Genomic DNA, 16,383 nt, shown 5'->3' on the forward strand with positions numbered 1-16,383 from the left:
ATATTAAGAAAAAGGGAAGTAACATCATATGTGTATTTAAGCTAATCTCAGAGTTTGGAATTTATTGGTAAGTCCACAATTCGTTCCACTATCCTGTGTGACCTTCACAAAGCAGCACATGCAGTTACCATGTGCTAGGGCAATAAAGGCTCAATATTAAAAACAAACAGAGCAAATCCTAGGTAAACAGAAACAATTTAGAGGTCATCATCCATTCTTTCTTTTTCTTTTTCTAAATGTTGCTACTTAACCTAAAGACAATATCCATTTTGATCATCAGACATCCAGACATCTACCTAGAGATTTTCCTTTGGTTACTTTCTTTGGTCTAGCACAATAGTTCTCAAACTTGAAGGTTTAAAAGAATTGCCATAAAGGCTTTGTATACACAAAACCATGCACATTATACTTTAGGGGTTATTTAAGGGATTTTTCTAAGGCAATTTAATTCTGGACAACTTTTGTTGTACATGCTAACTTCAGAAGCTAACCAAGGCGGTTCCACTTGCCCTTACTTACTATGAGAATTATTAACACATTTCCCCCAAATCCATAAAATATACCTTCTGAGATAATTATAAACACATTTTCAACTACAAGGACACTTTCAGAAAACTCATGCTGTACGAAGGTATTATTTTCTCTCATTCAACATTGCATATTGGCTACAAGTTTCCCCCAGAGTTTTTACAATATAACAATTGTTTTTAAGAAGCCTAGTAATAACCTTCCCCCTTCTCTCTCCTTTCTCTCTAATAAAAGAAATATCAAAAAATGAATTATTCACTAGATAAAAAACAATTTTAGATGTTTTCTTTTATATCTCAACCTAGACAGTCCACTCATTAATGACCAAAGTATATTTCTTTTCTTCCACCAGCTTTATTGTCCCAACATTGTACTTCTTGAACTATAAACACAAATAGTCAAAAAAATATTCTTCCTCTGAAGTCCCTGTTGTCTTTAAATCTCATTATTATTTACCATTCACTCTAAAAATTGCCTATTACTTTTTTTATGGCAGTATATGCCTATGAAAAATTTTGTAACAATCACTGCCGCTGTTACCTCTCTGTACCTTTTCGGTGGTGCCTGCTGAGTTATTGTTTCAAAACCTAGCATCTCTTAACTGTTTAAATCCCAGGCTGCAGAGTGCTAGGAGGCCAGCTTACATCCAAAGAGAAGATTAGGGATCTTGATATGTACAGGTGGATGATTTGGGAACCCCGCTCTGTCATCCTTGGCCGGTCTCTATGCACATTCCACACATGTGGGACATGCTCTTTAAGAGGGGTTTTCCCTGTCATTTCCTCTGTTCTTTCTATTACCTTATTGTACCAGTAATCAGAGCAAGACAAAGAAGGATTTCTGGTGTGTTTTTTTTTATTACAAACTTAATTATTTCTGGGAGCTATCCTGAAACTTTCTCCCATTATAATACTGTCTTGGCCATTTTATTATTTTTCAGATAATAGAACTGAGAACTGAAACTAGTGCCTTTCTATTTCTACTTTGTCATTGGATAGAAAAAGGAACTGATGTCTTGAGAAAATAAAATGACTCAACCATTTCATGCCAGCAAGGACGAGAACCCAGGTTTCAGGGCATTGATGAGCCAGTGTTTGCTCCAGGGCATCAGGCTTTGGCATCTTGAAAGAAAGAAATATTAGAAGTTCCTTCTATAGTTGTTTTGTCCTGTCTTTCCTTTAGAAGAAATATGTTTTTATATATATCTTTACAAATAATAATTGAAAAAAAGTAAAGTTACATATAATGGGGGGAGGGAAGAACTGCTATGCATTTTCAACACAAAGTTTGGAAAATGATGCTGTGGAGTGTAGAAACTGATCTAATGTTGATATGGACAATAATTAGCCAATAGCAGGAACTAAAACTACTGACATTTGCTGAGTGTTTACATAATGAAACCCTGTAGTAAGGGTTTATGTGAATCATTTCAAATAATTATTCCAACCATCTTATAAGATGCATGCTTTCCAGATGAATACACCGAGGCATAGTAATAGTGAATGGCTTGCTGAAAATGGAACTATGATTCTGACACACCTCTTTTGTATTCAGAAATCACGACTGAAAACACCAAGTTATGGATACTTTAGGAAACACTCAACTTGCTGAATGAAGATGATTCATCACTTAATCATCTAAGAATCCTATAAGGTGGCATAGGATTCATTTCACATATAAGCTCAGTCAGTAGTAGAAAATTTAACATAATCCTTAATTAATCTCATTTTAGTAAGACTTTTTTTCTATTTAACCACAATATTGTAAAGATATTTCTACCTGAAGATTTAGAAGTAAAATTATACAAAAATACCAGCCTTTATAATAGATATGTGCATGAAAACTGATAGATCCACATTCTGCGAATTAAAGGATGATACTGCTCACTAGTGAGTTCTGTCACAGTGGAAAGCCTGATGCAAGAGTGTGATGAATATTTGTATAAGGAATGCAACCTAACAATGGCTGAGTCCATGTAATGTTGTGTGTGTGTAATCACCTTTAAGTTCAGTACCATGATATTTTTTTCTTATGGACTCCACACCTAACACTAAATAAGTAGTGTACAGTTAAAATAATATGCAAGTTGTTTAACATTTCTTATTTTATCAGTTGTGACTTTAATATACTAGGTTTTCCCACAGTGGGTCTATGCTAGTCTGAAATATACTATTTTAATTGTTTTTCAAGAGTTTTGACTGTCTATCAGGGTACTGCTTACACTAAAACAAAGGTATAGAATAATAATTTCTTGTTGGCATTTTCTTTTTCAATTACAGTCTATACTTATATTATTTTGTATTAGTTTCACATGCACATCATAGTAGTTAGGCAAGCATATATGTTACAAAGTATTTCCCCCAATATTTTCAATACCCATCTGGCACCATACATAGTTACTATAATATTATTGGCTATGCTCCCTATGCTATAACTTACATCTCTGTGACTGTTCTATAACTATGGATTTGTACAGAACCCCTTTACCTTTTTAACCCAGCCCCCAACTCCTCTACTCTCTGGCAACCATTGGTTTGTATTCTGTATCTGTGTGTTTGTTCCTATTTTGTTTGTTTATTTTGTTTCAGATTCCACATATAAGTAGAAATCTTATGGTATTTGTTGTTTCCTGACTGGCTTATTTCATTTAGAATAATACCCACTAGGTCCAACCATACTGTCAAAAAAGGTGAGACTTCATTCTTTTCGTGGCTGAGTAATATTCCATTGTATATATGTACCACTCCTTTGTAATCCATTCATCTATTGATAGGCATTTGCATTGCTTCCATGTCTTGGCTATTGTAAATAATGCTGCAAAAATCTTACTATACTTTGTAGGATAATTATACATTCCCATTGATAATTATATATCCACAGCTTTAAGGGCATCATTTTAACTTATGTCCATCAATGAGAAATAACTGTAATTGCTAATTCTCAAGTTCCAAATTTTATTTATAATTTATGAATCCTCATTTGTCACTCTCTGTTATCACTTTTTGGCTATTGAATCTTTTTAGCAAGAAAAATAGCAAACTTTAACAGTACATCTTGTATTTTTATAATACTTTACAATTTAAAAAATTGAATTGTTACCACAATCTTGTAAAAATAGGAAAACTATTATTCCCATTTTATAGAGGCAGAAACTTTAATTCTGTATGAACTTGTAAGACAAAATAACTTGTGTTGAGTTGGGATAACCTAACTTTATTTCTTTCCTGAAGTTCTTCTGGTTTGGCTAGGTCACTTTATGTCCCAAATTAATTCAATATGTATGTGGTTCATCATTCTTAATCTATTCACTAATTTACCAATGATACTTAGATTTCCCATCAATAGCTTTCTTTTAGACATTAATTACCAAAATAATTTTTCTAGAACAACTTGAAAAATATTCCTGCTGCTGCTTTAATTCAGTATGATTTGTTCTTCAAAAGAGTTCAATTTAAGACCCATATCAAACAACATGGACCATTGTCAAACAGGAAAGAAAATTATGGCAAAAACAACAGGTCTCTTAGAGAATTGGCATAAACAAAGGTCATTTTTGTGAGTCATTGAGGTAAAAATAAATGAAAATCTTAATATAAAAAATTAAAGACAATTCTGTTTTTATGACAGGAACTCACTTTACTATATAGGGAATTAAATAACCACCTAGAAACAGATTACTGAAGCTCCAGTTCAGTTCTTACAATATTTATATAGATTCTTGATCTCATATATCAAATATAGGAAACACTTAAAAATCATAAACCTGCATTTGTGGCCCATTATCATAAATGAGTTATTTAAATCTTTCAGTTCTCAAATATTAGATCTGAAATGTAGATATATACACACACATACACACAAATCTTTTTTTAAGCAGGGAAATTTAATCTTAATTAGAATGTAAATCAATATCTCTGTTTCTGGACTTGATATTAACATAAAAAGAAAACAGTATGCAATACTTCATTAATACACTTTCTGAGTATTTTTACCTATATTGAGTTTATTAACCAACATCACCCTAATCAATTCAATAAAAGAGTTTAAAATAGCATTTTTAAATATATGTGAATGAAAAGAAAATTTTGTTGCCTGGGTTGTGGGAAAAATAAGACATGAAGTAAATTAAGTGTACATTTTCATCTAATTGCATAAAAATAATATATTCTTGCTACTGAAATGTGGAAATTTCATCTTTCTAATTCTCTCTGTAAAATTTGAACTCTTTCCTGGAAATGCATTATATCACATTTCCTTTAATAATCTTTGCATTCACATTAAAGCCATTATTATTAGTTATTGTCATTGTCATCATCATCATCATGGTCCTTGTCATTATCATTATTTGGAATAGAGGGGATAGAGGGTGTTGGTACAAGATCACACATTTTTTATAGCTTAAAAGCTAGGAAATATGCTCTTTGAGTATTTGTAGTGTTTACGTAATCGGTATCTACCGTGCCAAGGCTTATTGCAAACAGCTGGGTGCCTGATGTCTGCCTCCCCCTTTACTGGAACTTTTGCCAGAACAGGTAGTCAAAAATGGAAAGTAAGGGAAAATTCAGGCATCTGGGGTGTCTCTCAGGAAAGCAGCTGTGGCTTCCTTAGGAAGCAGTCATTGTTTCCCATCAGTGAAGACTCTGTATACCCTTGGGTCCTGTTCTGGCATGGCTGGCCTGGTAGGAGGAGGTTTATGACTCAGGACTTACATGAGAAACCATTTGGTCAGTCCCAGCTCTGGCAGAGCATTGAGAGAGAGCCCTCAATCTGCAAGCCATAAACGGCCTGCTGGCCTTCTCTTTAGCCTACGCTGGGAGGTTCCCACTCACTGGGGCTCTAACCATCCCTTTGACACAAGCAACAACAATACAAGGGGATTTTTTCAAAACGTATCTTGCCAAGATATACTGTCCTGTTTTTAAAACCAGACATCACTGTTATTTCTGTAAACATGGCATTTTTCCCCCTAGAAATGAACTCATTTTTTAAGAGACTTGTGTTGTTTCGTGGATAGTAGGCAAGTACTAAGAATTTTTTTAGCAGTGCACTAAAAGACCTGGATTAGCAGTATTGAATGATATTCTCATTTTGTAAAGATGTACTTTTCCAGATACAAATACCTGTTTATCAAATGTTAAAAATTAGTATCCTTGAGAAATGACCTAGGCTCTTGAGGTGCCAGGAGCCTGCTGTTGCTACATGGATACACTGAGACTCAGCATGCTCTTGTGATGGGTTATTTGGCAGGGACTGCCATCCATTTACCATAAAAATGGCATTTTGGTAGCTTAGGACTGAATGGTCTTCCTGATAATTCATGTTGAAATAAAGCACATATTTTGTAATGTAAATGCTTCAAATTCTAGTAATCAAAGGTAAAAGGGTATTACAATGGTATACTGCTTTTAATTTTAGGTTATATCACATTTTTCACCATTATAAAGAGTCTGCTAGGACACTTATGGATCATAATTAATCCAGCAATATTTTATTCAAAAATATTCCATTTCAAAAGATACTAAATATGAGGCAAACAATTTTGTGTTCAGGTTAGGCATACAGAGGTAAATTAAATAAAATTTTATTTCTAGTGGTAGCCAGACTTATTTGCATTAATATGAAAGTTTAAAAAAGAAGTTTAACTAATAAATTTTAAAATTTACTGAAATCTCTTGTACTTCAAAAAAAGTACAGCCTTACTTTTTAGGGAAAGTGGTCAAGTTATTTTTAATTTTTAGCCCATCACTAATTTTAATACACAAAAGAGTCTCAGCACAGAGGCAAACTAGGTAATGTTCATTGAATGCCTTCTTATGTTTTTTTACTCTGTTTTATTCTCAACTTTATAAAAACTAAAACAGGCTTTCCTTAAAATTTTTTGTTGCCTTGATTTTTTTTCTTCTGATATTCATAAAAAGTAAAGAATGTAAAAGTCCATGTTAATTATAAAAGGAAGATTATGAGTATAACAATATTCTTTCCATAAAATATGCCCTCCTTAAATTTCTTTCACAACAGAATGGTTAACAGTCACTAATAACATACATTGTGACAAGTGATATTTGGTACTTTATTAATTGGACCTTATTGCAACTTTCTGTCCATGTCTCCATGTTGTTTTCCCTCCTGTAGTTCAAGGAATTCTTACCCTTCTACAGCACTAAAAACTTGGAAGATTAGGAAAATATAAAGTCAACTTTAGTTTTGAAAAGATACATATTTTGATCAGCTGATGGACATAAATCATGTGTAATCAATTTTGATTATATCTAAGTTTTCTCTGTTAGTTGTGGTCAGACAGGTTTTCTTTGTACTTGTCCTTTTGACAAACTTCTAACTAAAATAATAACACCAATAATAATGACCTGGAAAAAAAACAAGATACAAGAAGCCTTCCCTGACTGCTATGGGTCAGTGGGTTGGGCATCATCCTATAAACCGAAAGGTTGCCAGTTTGATCTCCGGTCAGTACAAATGCCTGGGTTATGAGCCATCTTCCTGGTTGGGGTGTGTGCGAGGGGAAACTGATCCACGATTCTCTAACACATTGATGTTTCTCTCCTTCCCCTCACTTTTCTCTAAAAATAAATATATAAAATATTTTTAAAAAAAAAAGAAAGAAGAAGCCTGGATATTGAAAGCATGCAATTAAAATATTTAGAAATTTCCTAGGAAATCTATATAAATCTATGATATGTCATTGTAATGTCATATCTATAAAGACACATTATTCATAACTTTGAATTCAAAGTTGAAAATTCCACAGATGTTTTTGAGAAATGTAGCATCTATTTTCACTTTATGCTAATTACAGTTTATACAATTTCCACCAGATGGGTTTGCATGCACAGTAGCTAATTCATGCCAACTGTCTTCAAGTACATTCTCTAAAATGTAGGTGGGTTTTAGAGACCTCTAAGTGATTTTGAATCTTCTCACTAATATTTCTTCTTTACAAATGTTATTGTGATAATGCAAATGTGGTATGGGTGAACAACAGGATATTCTATAGGAGTATTATTGAAAAGGGTACACACTTTTTCAAGCAGTTTAGACTTTCAGAAGTGAATAAATAATTGTACATAATATGAGGTATTCACTTCCAGGGAACTGTAAAAATGGTTGCAATGAAGTTTCTATATTTGTTGTCTAAAGTAACTTAGTATATGTTCATCATTAAACTTATAAGGGTCCTTTGCCACCACTGAGTAGTTAAATAGTAAATATCTGATTTTTCAAGTTTCAGAGTTCAGCTGAATTACTTAAAAACTTTGTTCTAAATGTATTTTGTGCTTATTTATTAAAGAACAAGACTGTGGTATGTTTAGTATACTTTCTTATTTAATAACTAATATTAAATGATACTTAACAATTAAGGAAATGGTAATATTTTAAATAAGGCAATATTATCATAACTATTGATATAAACTTTCTTTTTAGGTTGCATTTCCTCAGTGAAGAACTTTTACATATATTTTAAAACTAATATAAAATAATAATGTTTGAAAACTAAATAAGAATAAATCTTTATGGGAACATGTATTAAACATAGTTGTGACTGTATCTGCTTCTGAATAGAGTGTAGAAATAAGCAGAGAGGACACAAAACTTCCCAGTGTAGGTGCAGTGTCTGCAAGTCTTTCTCTGAAGCTTTCTGTTTGTCTGTCTGCATGTGCATCTCGGTATTTTAGTCATATGTAGGATAACTGGAAGAATAATCCCCAATATCTTTTGAGTTGACATTTGTCAAATTGTGTTCTTGTTAACTTCAAGGGGAGGAAAGTCTATCATCACCTAATATATTCCTAACAGTTTCATCTCAAAGTAATCTTCAGTACATGTGAGTCCAGTTTCTGCTCTAGTTCTGTATGTGTTTATTTGTTCTCTTGCATTAATAGGAAATAGAGATGTTTTCTTGCAATCTGGGTATGATCTCTCTTTAAGCTGTTATCTTCACAACAGATAATAGCCATCTCTAAAAAACCAACATGGTATGTTAAAAAGTATGTTTAACAAAGAATTGCTTTTATTTTTCTCCAAAGAATTTTATTAAAACTTCTGTATGTTTAATTGTTGCTGGTATGGCTGTTATAGTTGTGTTAAATAGGCAGTTAACTGGTATTTTATGAACCTCATCAATGTCAGAAAAATATACTCTCCTATTTATAGACTGATTATTATTTGTTAGAGATACAAAAAATGACATTTATTTTAGACAAATTTACACAATCTAGTTAACAGTAATATATTTTTTTAAGTTATGTGAACACTATTATGTCAAATGTTCACAGAAATGCTATTTTATATTTAAAATATTTCAAGTTTATTCCTTGGCAATATAAAATTTAGCAAGATATTTACCCATCATTTACAAAATGACTTAGCTTTTCTAACATGTTCATTCAGCATTTTTAGTGATTTAAAATGTTGAACAAACAAGTTAGTTATAATTACATTACTACTATAATAGGCATATAATTACATGAGATATTATATCTCAGTGAGCATTTTCCTATGTCAATGTTTATAACAATAAATACATCTTTGGGAATCAAAATAAATGTGTACTGTATCAGAGATTTTATTTCTCTTGTGGGTATATTAAAACTTTCATTTTATTTGCAAGTTTATCTGATGGTTAAATGATTTGAAGTGTGAGATAATGCTAGTTAGCTCTAATGAAAATTGTCCACTCCTCAAGGTAATATTTAATTTTCTTTGTACATTGGGTCATTTATGAATATGTACAGTAGGTGGATTTAAACCAAGAGAGATAGATATGTACACTGCTGTAAGAATAATCCACTAGTTTTGTAATTTAAGGGGGTGGCAGTTTGAAGAGAAGCCACACACACATAAATACCTCTTCTTACACTTTCTCTTTCCTTTAAGTTTGGATGCCTGATTTGCTCATAAGTATGGCCATTTTTTAATAAAGCCTCTTAAAACAGACATAATGGGGAGGACCAGCAGAATAATAACACATCAGTTCCCACTGGTGTTTTAGTATGGATTGGTGGCTCAGATTAGCCACCTGCCAATTGATGAACTTTTTGGAAAGGGGTGAAGGCAATGTGGAGAGCATCTGTACAGGCCAAAGTTCAGGCATCAGAGTCGAGGGCCCTAGGAAGTCAAGGAAATAGCCTGAAGACGAGGGCCATTAATGATGTGTTAGTGCAAGGAGGGCTTGACACCAAGAGTGAACTTCCTCTGTTTCATATTTTGAATCCAGGTGTTAAAATCATGGGACTTGCCCAGACTTAGGCTAAAATAAGTGTTTGTTGAGTTTGTACATATCCAGAAACATCATATCTATAGATTAGATAAGAATATTGCAAAAAAAAACCTACTATGGTTACCATATATTCTTTTTTTTAATTTTTTTAAAAATTTATTTGTTATTTTAGACAGAGGCGAAGGTAGGGAGAAAGAGAGGGAGAGAAACATTAATGTGTGGTTGCCTCTTGGGTGCCCCCTACTGGGAACCTAGTCTGCAACCCAGGCATGTGCCCTGACTAGGAATCAAACCGATGGCCCTTTGGTTTGCCTTATATTCTTTTACTAGCCTGAGTAGTAATTCTACTACCTTCATTTAACAAATAGTTGGTTGAGACATGTGTTAATGAATGAATCTCAAGTGACATATTTAATCATCAACTATGGGGAACTAAAATAAAAGCTTAATATGCAAATCAAGAGAAAGATTGAATAAGGGAAAATTTTAAATGGAATTATTTGAATAATCATGTGGTTATATTGAGTCCTCATTAAATAATTTTATAGTGTAAATTATGTATGAAATGTATATTTAGATCATACACACATATATACAGGCATATATTCAAAAATATAAAAGCAATTCTGTATTTTTCTACTTATTTTCTAATGGAACAGGGTTAATATTTCAGGGTTATATATATATAGAGAGAGAAGCACATATTCATTGTATGTAATTTCTATGCTCCTGTGCCAATCTGGATTTCATTATATATAAAAACTCCATTTATGCTTAAAATATTGATTGTGAAGTGGTCTCAGAAACCCAGCATTTTTTGACTCAAAAATCACCCGGCAAATGCAGGTGATGACTAAGAAAGAGGAAATGAATTCAGTATTGATGTTCATATGCATTGAACTGACTTCCAAGGATGTGCAGTCGGACTATCTGGGGGACATTACATAAATGAAAAACATCATCCCCGCTCTGATACTTTGTACCTTGTGATTTCTTGGTAAAGCACATAAATTCTGAGCTCCCATTGCCTTGCCTCATGAGCAAACTGGATACCAATGAGGATGGTTTCTCATGAAAATTAAACATCATAATCCTGTAAACGTACCAGTGAAGATGCTTAGCCCAAGCAACGGTCTCACTGTGCATTAACTTGCATCTGAATCTGACCCCTATGCTTCATCAGCTTCCCCCCAACTCCATCTATTTGGAGGGATAAAATATGGGGACCTAGAAAAACACAGAGGAACAAAATAAAACTGTAGTGTGTGAAATTGCATTTTTTTGGTAAGAAGCTGAAAGCATTTTAGAAAATTGGAAAAGACACGGTTTTTGTGTCTTAGTGAGGAATGTGTCCTAAAGGAAACAGGATGTGATTATATTTTCAAAATGGAAAAGATTTAGTTGTGAAGTGGTGGATAACAACAAAAGCAAGATCTAGAATTGTAATATTTTTCACTTTCTTGCTAGATCAGAAGTTCTTAATATTTCTGGAAATCACAGGTGAAAGTACAGATCACCTAAGGGGTAGGAAGTGGGGAAAAGAAGAATTATGACATACAAAATTTTACATACAGTTTCAGAGGTTTCACTGCAATCATTCTCCCTAACCTTCACTCATGGAAATAATCCTTATGACCCTAGACACTAGATTCAAAATCAATATAAACTTCTATTGCCAAACATCTGTCAGAATCCCAGACCATGCACAACACAAGGTACCTATTAGCTGCTCAATGAATACTATGGACCCAAATTAAATTATTTATCCTGATGTTTTAGATCTATCATTTCTGTCTCACTTGAAGGTTGTTTTCTCAGCTCTCCCTCTGTCTACATTAACCCATCTTTGTGGACAAATGCAGTTCTTGCACAACCTGAGGCCTTCCACAAATACTCCCAAATCCTGGTATTATTTTACCTGGCACCATCATGAGAAATCCCATGAGGTCATTTCTCTTGAATTACAGTCAAAAGAAACAAAATCAAAACCAGACTTTAAATATATTGTATTTGATTTCTGAGGTAACTCCAAAATGTTAATATTATTCTTGACTTCTGCTTCAATATAATTGTTGATTTCATTTTGGGTATTTTTTCATACTATAGATGTTATAGGCTGACAGTAATGCATGGATTTGAAGAAAACTCTCCTATCTGAGAATGTAAAGAATAATGAAAGGAGAGAAAGAACTCTCCTTTCTAATTCTAGAAAGAATTAGAATCTTCATCTGAAACTGAACAACCTACCATAAAATCTAAATATCAGTGTTTATGGAGGTTATGTTGTTATTAATGTTGTTTTCCATGCTGTGTCTTTAGTAGAAAAATTGTCACAGTTCAGGGTATTTTCTGTGAATTGGTGGCTGGCCTCAGTTGATTGCCTTGGCTTCACTTCAGTCCAACACTCCAGAATGTTTCCCATGCCTCCATCTTATTAGTAAATGTACTCCTTTGTGCATTTGTGTGGATCTTTCAGAAATAGTGATCTTCTTCCTAGAAAATATGACCAGCGACTGGTCATATTTTAATAGTTTGGAGAGGAAGTTTGCACAATTAAAAAAATAGAGAGAAACCCTTGTACAACTATCCTATTAACCTCATTATTTGGGCATCATTCTTTTTCATTATCACACTAATAACACCTGATATAGTGATCATATAAGCAATCTTATAGCTCAATTTTAGTACATAGGTAATAGTAAGAGGAAGATCTCACAGTGTAAAGATCTCAGTGTAATGAATATGACTAGTGATGGATTTTACCTAAAGAGAAGTAGAAAATATGTATTGTGGCATGTTGATTATGCATAGTGAAAAATTCTACAACCATGAATTCTTACTAAGGATGGCTGTATAGTAATTTTCATTAGGATCATTAGAATCAAGAGTTTTATTTGGCTAATTTTTGGTGATTTATTGGGAATGGGTGGTATTACTTGAAAGTAAAGAGTAAACTCAATAAACTCTTATGGCTGCTTATTATGATTTAGTTATATTTATAATTTTAAGGAGAATTTTGCAGTTATATTTTTATACCTGATAAGATCAAAAGATTGAGAAGGTAAGTCAGTAGTAATGACTAGAATTTACTTCATGTAAGGTAAAGTTCATAATATGCTAGATTATATTGCCTCAGAGACAAATTAATCTTTAATAATGTTTTTATTTCTCCTTTTCCAAAAGTTTTTAAATTATATAAACAATGAGATCATTTAATACAATACATACAATATGCAGTATGCCCAAGTGCCAAAAGAAAGTCTGTTTCATTCAATATCTAATTTATATAGCCCCATCCCTATCAAAGACCCAGATTTGTGAGTATTAAAAAGAAAAAGAAAAAAGCTACAGAGACAAAACTTTATACTCACTCTCCTGTCTTCACATAATGCACTCTTAGCTGGGTTGGCTAAACTCCATCAGGGAGCAACTGCTACATTCAGTTTCAATTATTTAACTGTCTAAAATATTAGATTTATCTCACCCATATCTTAACTCAGTTTAATGAAAGTATTGATTCTATTTTAATTGTTTGTCCTCTTTGTGTTTTATTTCTTCAGATTTTTTTTTCCATCTGCATTGCTTTCTGGGGAGTAAGAAGCATGAAGCAACTTGCTGCTGGCCTTTAAAAATAATCTAAGTTTGTACACAATTCTCTTGTTTTAATCAGTTGTCTATCACCATAATATATAACTATTGGCTATAAAAATAAGTGTTTTATATAATAACTATATGAACCATTTATTTACTGGAAGGTAACACACTTATTAACTGTTGCTTGCTTTCTACATTTATTGTTTTCTCTTAAAGTCAGTTGCAGTTACTTTCTTGATAGGGTTGAAAAGAAATGATTTCTTATGTAATGATGTTATAGCCACTTTTGTATCTAAGCCAATGAGAACAAGAAAAGGAAGGCAGAAAACAAAAATAGCAAAAAGAATGAATATGTCATTTGCATTGATTTGACAGCTTTTCCTTTGCTGTTTGCTAAAAGTGTTTGTGTTACATGCTGTTGGGTGGGCTCCACCTTCTGGCGACCCTGAGAATGAGTGATGTCCACACTGTCCTGTCCTCCACATCCCTGCTTAGCCCCTGTAGCTTCAGGCCTGTGGCTTCTTTTAAGCAGTCAATCCATCTAATATTCAAGCTTCCCCTTTTCCTGCTGTCTTATGTTTTTTCCCAGCACTACTGTCTTTTCCAAAGAATTCTGCCTCTTCATCATTTACCCAAAGTAGAACAACTTCACTATTCTTATTTTTGCCTCCAACGGTGTTTCAGACTTCATTTGCTCTAGAACCCACTGGTTCCTGTTTCTGTTGGTCCAGGGCATCTGTAGAGCTCCCCTCTGACACCAAGATCCAAATGAATCAGTTCTTTTTTTCTATCAGCCTTCTTCACTATCCAACTGTTGCATCCATTCATGGTAATCGGGGTTTTGAGGGAGTGAATGATCTCAGCCTTGATCTCTAATGCCACATCTTTCCTCTCGATGATCTTTCCTAATTCTCCCACTGCTTCCCTTCCATGTCTCTCTTGATTCCTTGGCTGCAGCCTCCATTTGAATTGATAATGAACCAAGGTAAGAAAAATGTTTAACAATTTCAGCGTCTTCATTGTTGCATATTTCTTCTGTAGTCATGGATTTTGTCTTCATAATGTTCAAATAGAATCCTGCTTTAGCACTTTCTTTTTCACTTGCATCAGCAGTCATTTCAAATCATTGCAACTTTCTGTCAATAAGATGGTGTTTATTGATATTTATTCCATCAATTTTTACGCCTCATTCCTCTGAGTATAGCCCAGTTTTACATGTGATGATACAATCTGTGTACCAATTAAACAAATAGGGAAATAAAATACATCCTTCTCTGACACCTTTGCTATAGGAAACGGTTCTGCTAAAATTGTGCTTAGGTGCGTATTTGTCATCATAAAAATGTTTAGAAGAGTTGTCTGCCTAGAATTATATTTACCTTAAAAAACCACATAACCTAAGGGTTTACATTACAGAAAAGACATCAATGAAATGAAAATGAATAGAATTTGTCAGAATTAATTTACTCAACAGATTAATTTGTGATACGTACGTCTAATGTGTTTAGTTAATTTGTTTTGGTAGATTGAAGAGCAGGCAGTAATTCTGTGTTATATTAAATTGTCACAATAACGTTAATAAAACTCTCTAAATAAAATTGCCCCGGGTGTTGTGTGTATGCTATTTATTGGTAGTGTAAAAATCTGTCTGTAATTCATTAAGAGGGAATTGACAGGGATAACTGGGTAGGTTCAAAGAGCAGAAGACTGAAAACCATCAGAATTTTTGTTCTTCCACTGCTCCAATATTTCTTAGATTTACAGTTACAATTTAAGTAATCAGAGTTATAAGCACCAAGATAATTAATGCTGTCCTTCACTGATATTCATCATTGGGTTAAAGACACTGATCAGGCTGTTAACCTCATTTTAAAAATATGTCATTTAAGCTTTGAACAAAGTAAGATGAATTATTAAAAGAATCATACTGCAGGCATGTATGTGGATTCATGAGGCAGGATTGAAGCACTTTCATTTTTCAAACTGGAAAAGGAAAGGAAGATTAAATTTTGCATAATGAAAAATAAGTTATATCTCAAGTGTCAGAAGGGACTTGACTTTGCCTCATTCATCCTGTTATACATAATTTAACACAGACCACAGCAGATACATAAGCCCATAACAAATATTAAACCCTACTGTTGACCATTCCCAGCAGTTCTTGCTGGACTTGGCATGCGCAGAACCATGTTAAAGCAGGGAGCCCTCTGCTGGCTGGGAACTGCTAAATTTCTAGCTTAAAACTCCTGAGTACGCATATACTTCTGCATTGTAAGGACTCCAGTCTGTAGCTTACTTCTTTCAGACATGGCAAAGAGAAGAGAGGTTTCACAAATCTTTAAAGTAGCTTTTTTAGTGTGTCAGAATAGTTTGTTTCCCCATGAGACATATATATTTTAATTTCTATCATATTTTTCATTACCATGTAACCCCCTTGAGGCATGCATATGTATATATTCTTGAGTATATGTGATTGTATAGGAGTGGTCTCAAACCGAGTTTAATAATGGAAGTAAAGAATTCAAAAATCGCAAAGGATACTTTTATAGTGAAGTTCAGTTTTCTCCAAGCTGAGATTTACTCAGTCCTCTCTCTCTCTCTCAGATACCCTTGCTGGTGAGAAATGATTTTCTTTTAGAAACACAGACATTTTCTAGCTACAGATTTCCAGGCCTTTGAAAGTGGAAGTGATTCCCAGATAGTTGTGTTCCAAGGTCTGTGTGTGTTAACCGGGGCATTTTATTTTCACCTTCAACCTTGCTAATTTCCCAGTCCAGTTTTCTCTTGCCAAGCACTAATATATGATGACAGATCATATAGCTATTATTAATGTTGCAAATTGATCTTGAATGATGCCATCTAACTTATGCTTACACTTGACTGGAAGCAGTTTAACTCTCTTATTCTCTCAAGAGGAAAAGCACTGAAATTAGGACTCATGAATTACTCACCACTTCTAATGGAGCTATGCAAACTGACTAAAAATAATTATGAAGATTCTCAGGTTTGCCAATCTACGGTAAAGA

At 33.4% G+C, this 16,383-nt stretch overlaps 1 protein-coding gene across 1 annotated transcript in view; it reads left to right on the top strand.

The window, feature by feature from the left end:
• The window catches only part of AGMO (alkylglycerol monooxygenase), a 295,617-nt gene extending 280,662 nt beyond the window's left edge, over positions 1-14,955 (top strand). Inside the window, exon 14 of the mRNA XM_045827861.1 lies at positions 13,324-14,955. Coding sequence (XP_045683817.1) covers positions 13,324-13,392 — 69 coding nt within the window. The 3' untranslated portion in view covers positions 13,393-14,955. The remainder of the gene's footprint in view (positions 1-13,323) is intronic.
• Positions 14,956-16,383: the final 1,428 nt, after the last annotated feature.

The sequence above is a fragment of the Phyllostomus hastatus genome, unplaced genomic scaffold, assembly GCF_019186645.2.
Source record: "Phyllostomus hastatus isolate PE091 unplaced genomic scaffold, TTU_PhHast_1.1 phas_scaffold_78, whole genome shotgun sequence".
NCBI lineage: Eukaryota > Metazoa > Chordata > Mammalia > Chiroptera > Phyllostomidae > Phyllostomus > Phyllostomus hastatus.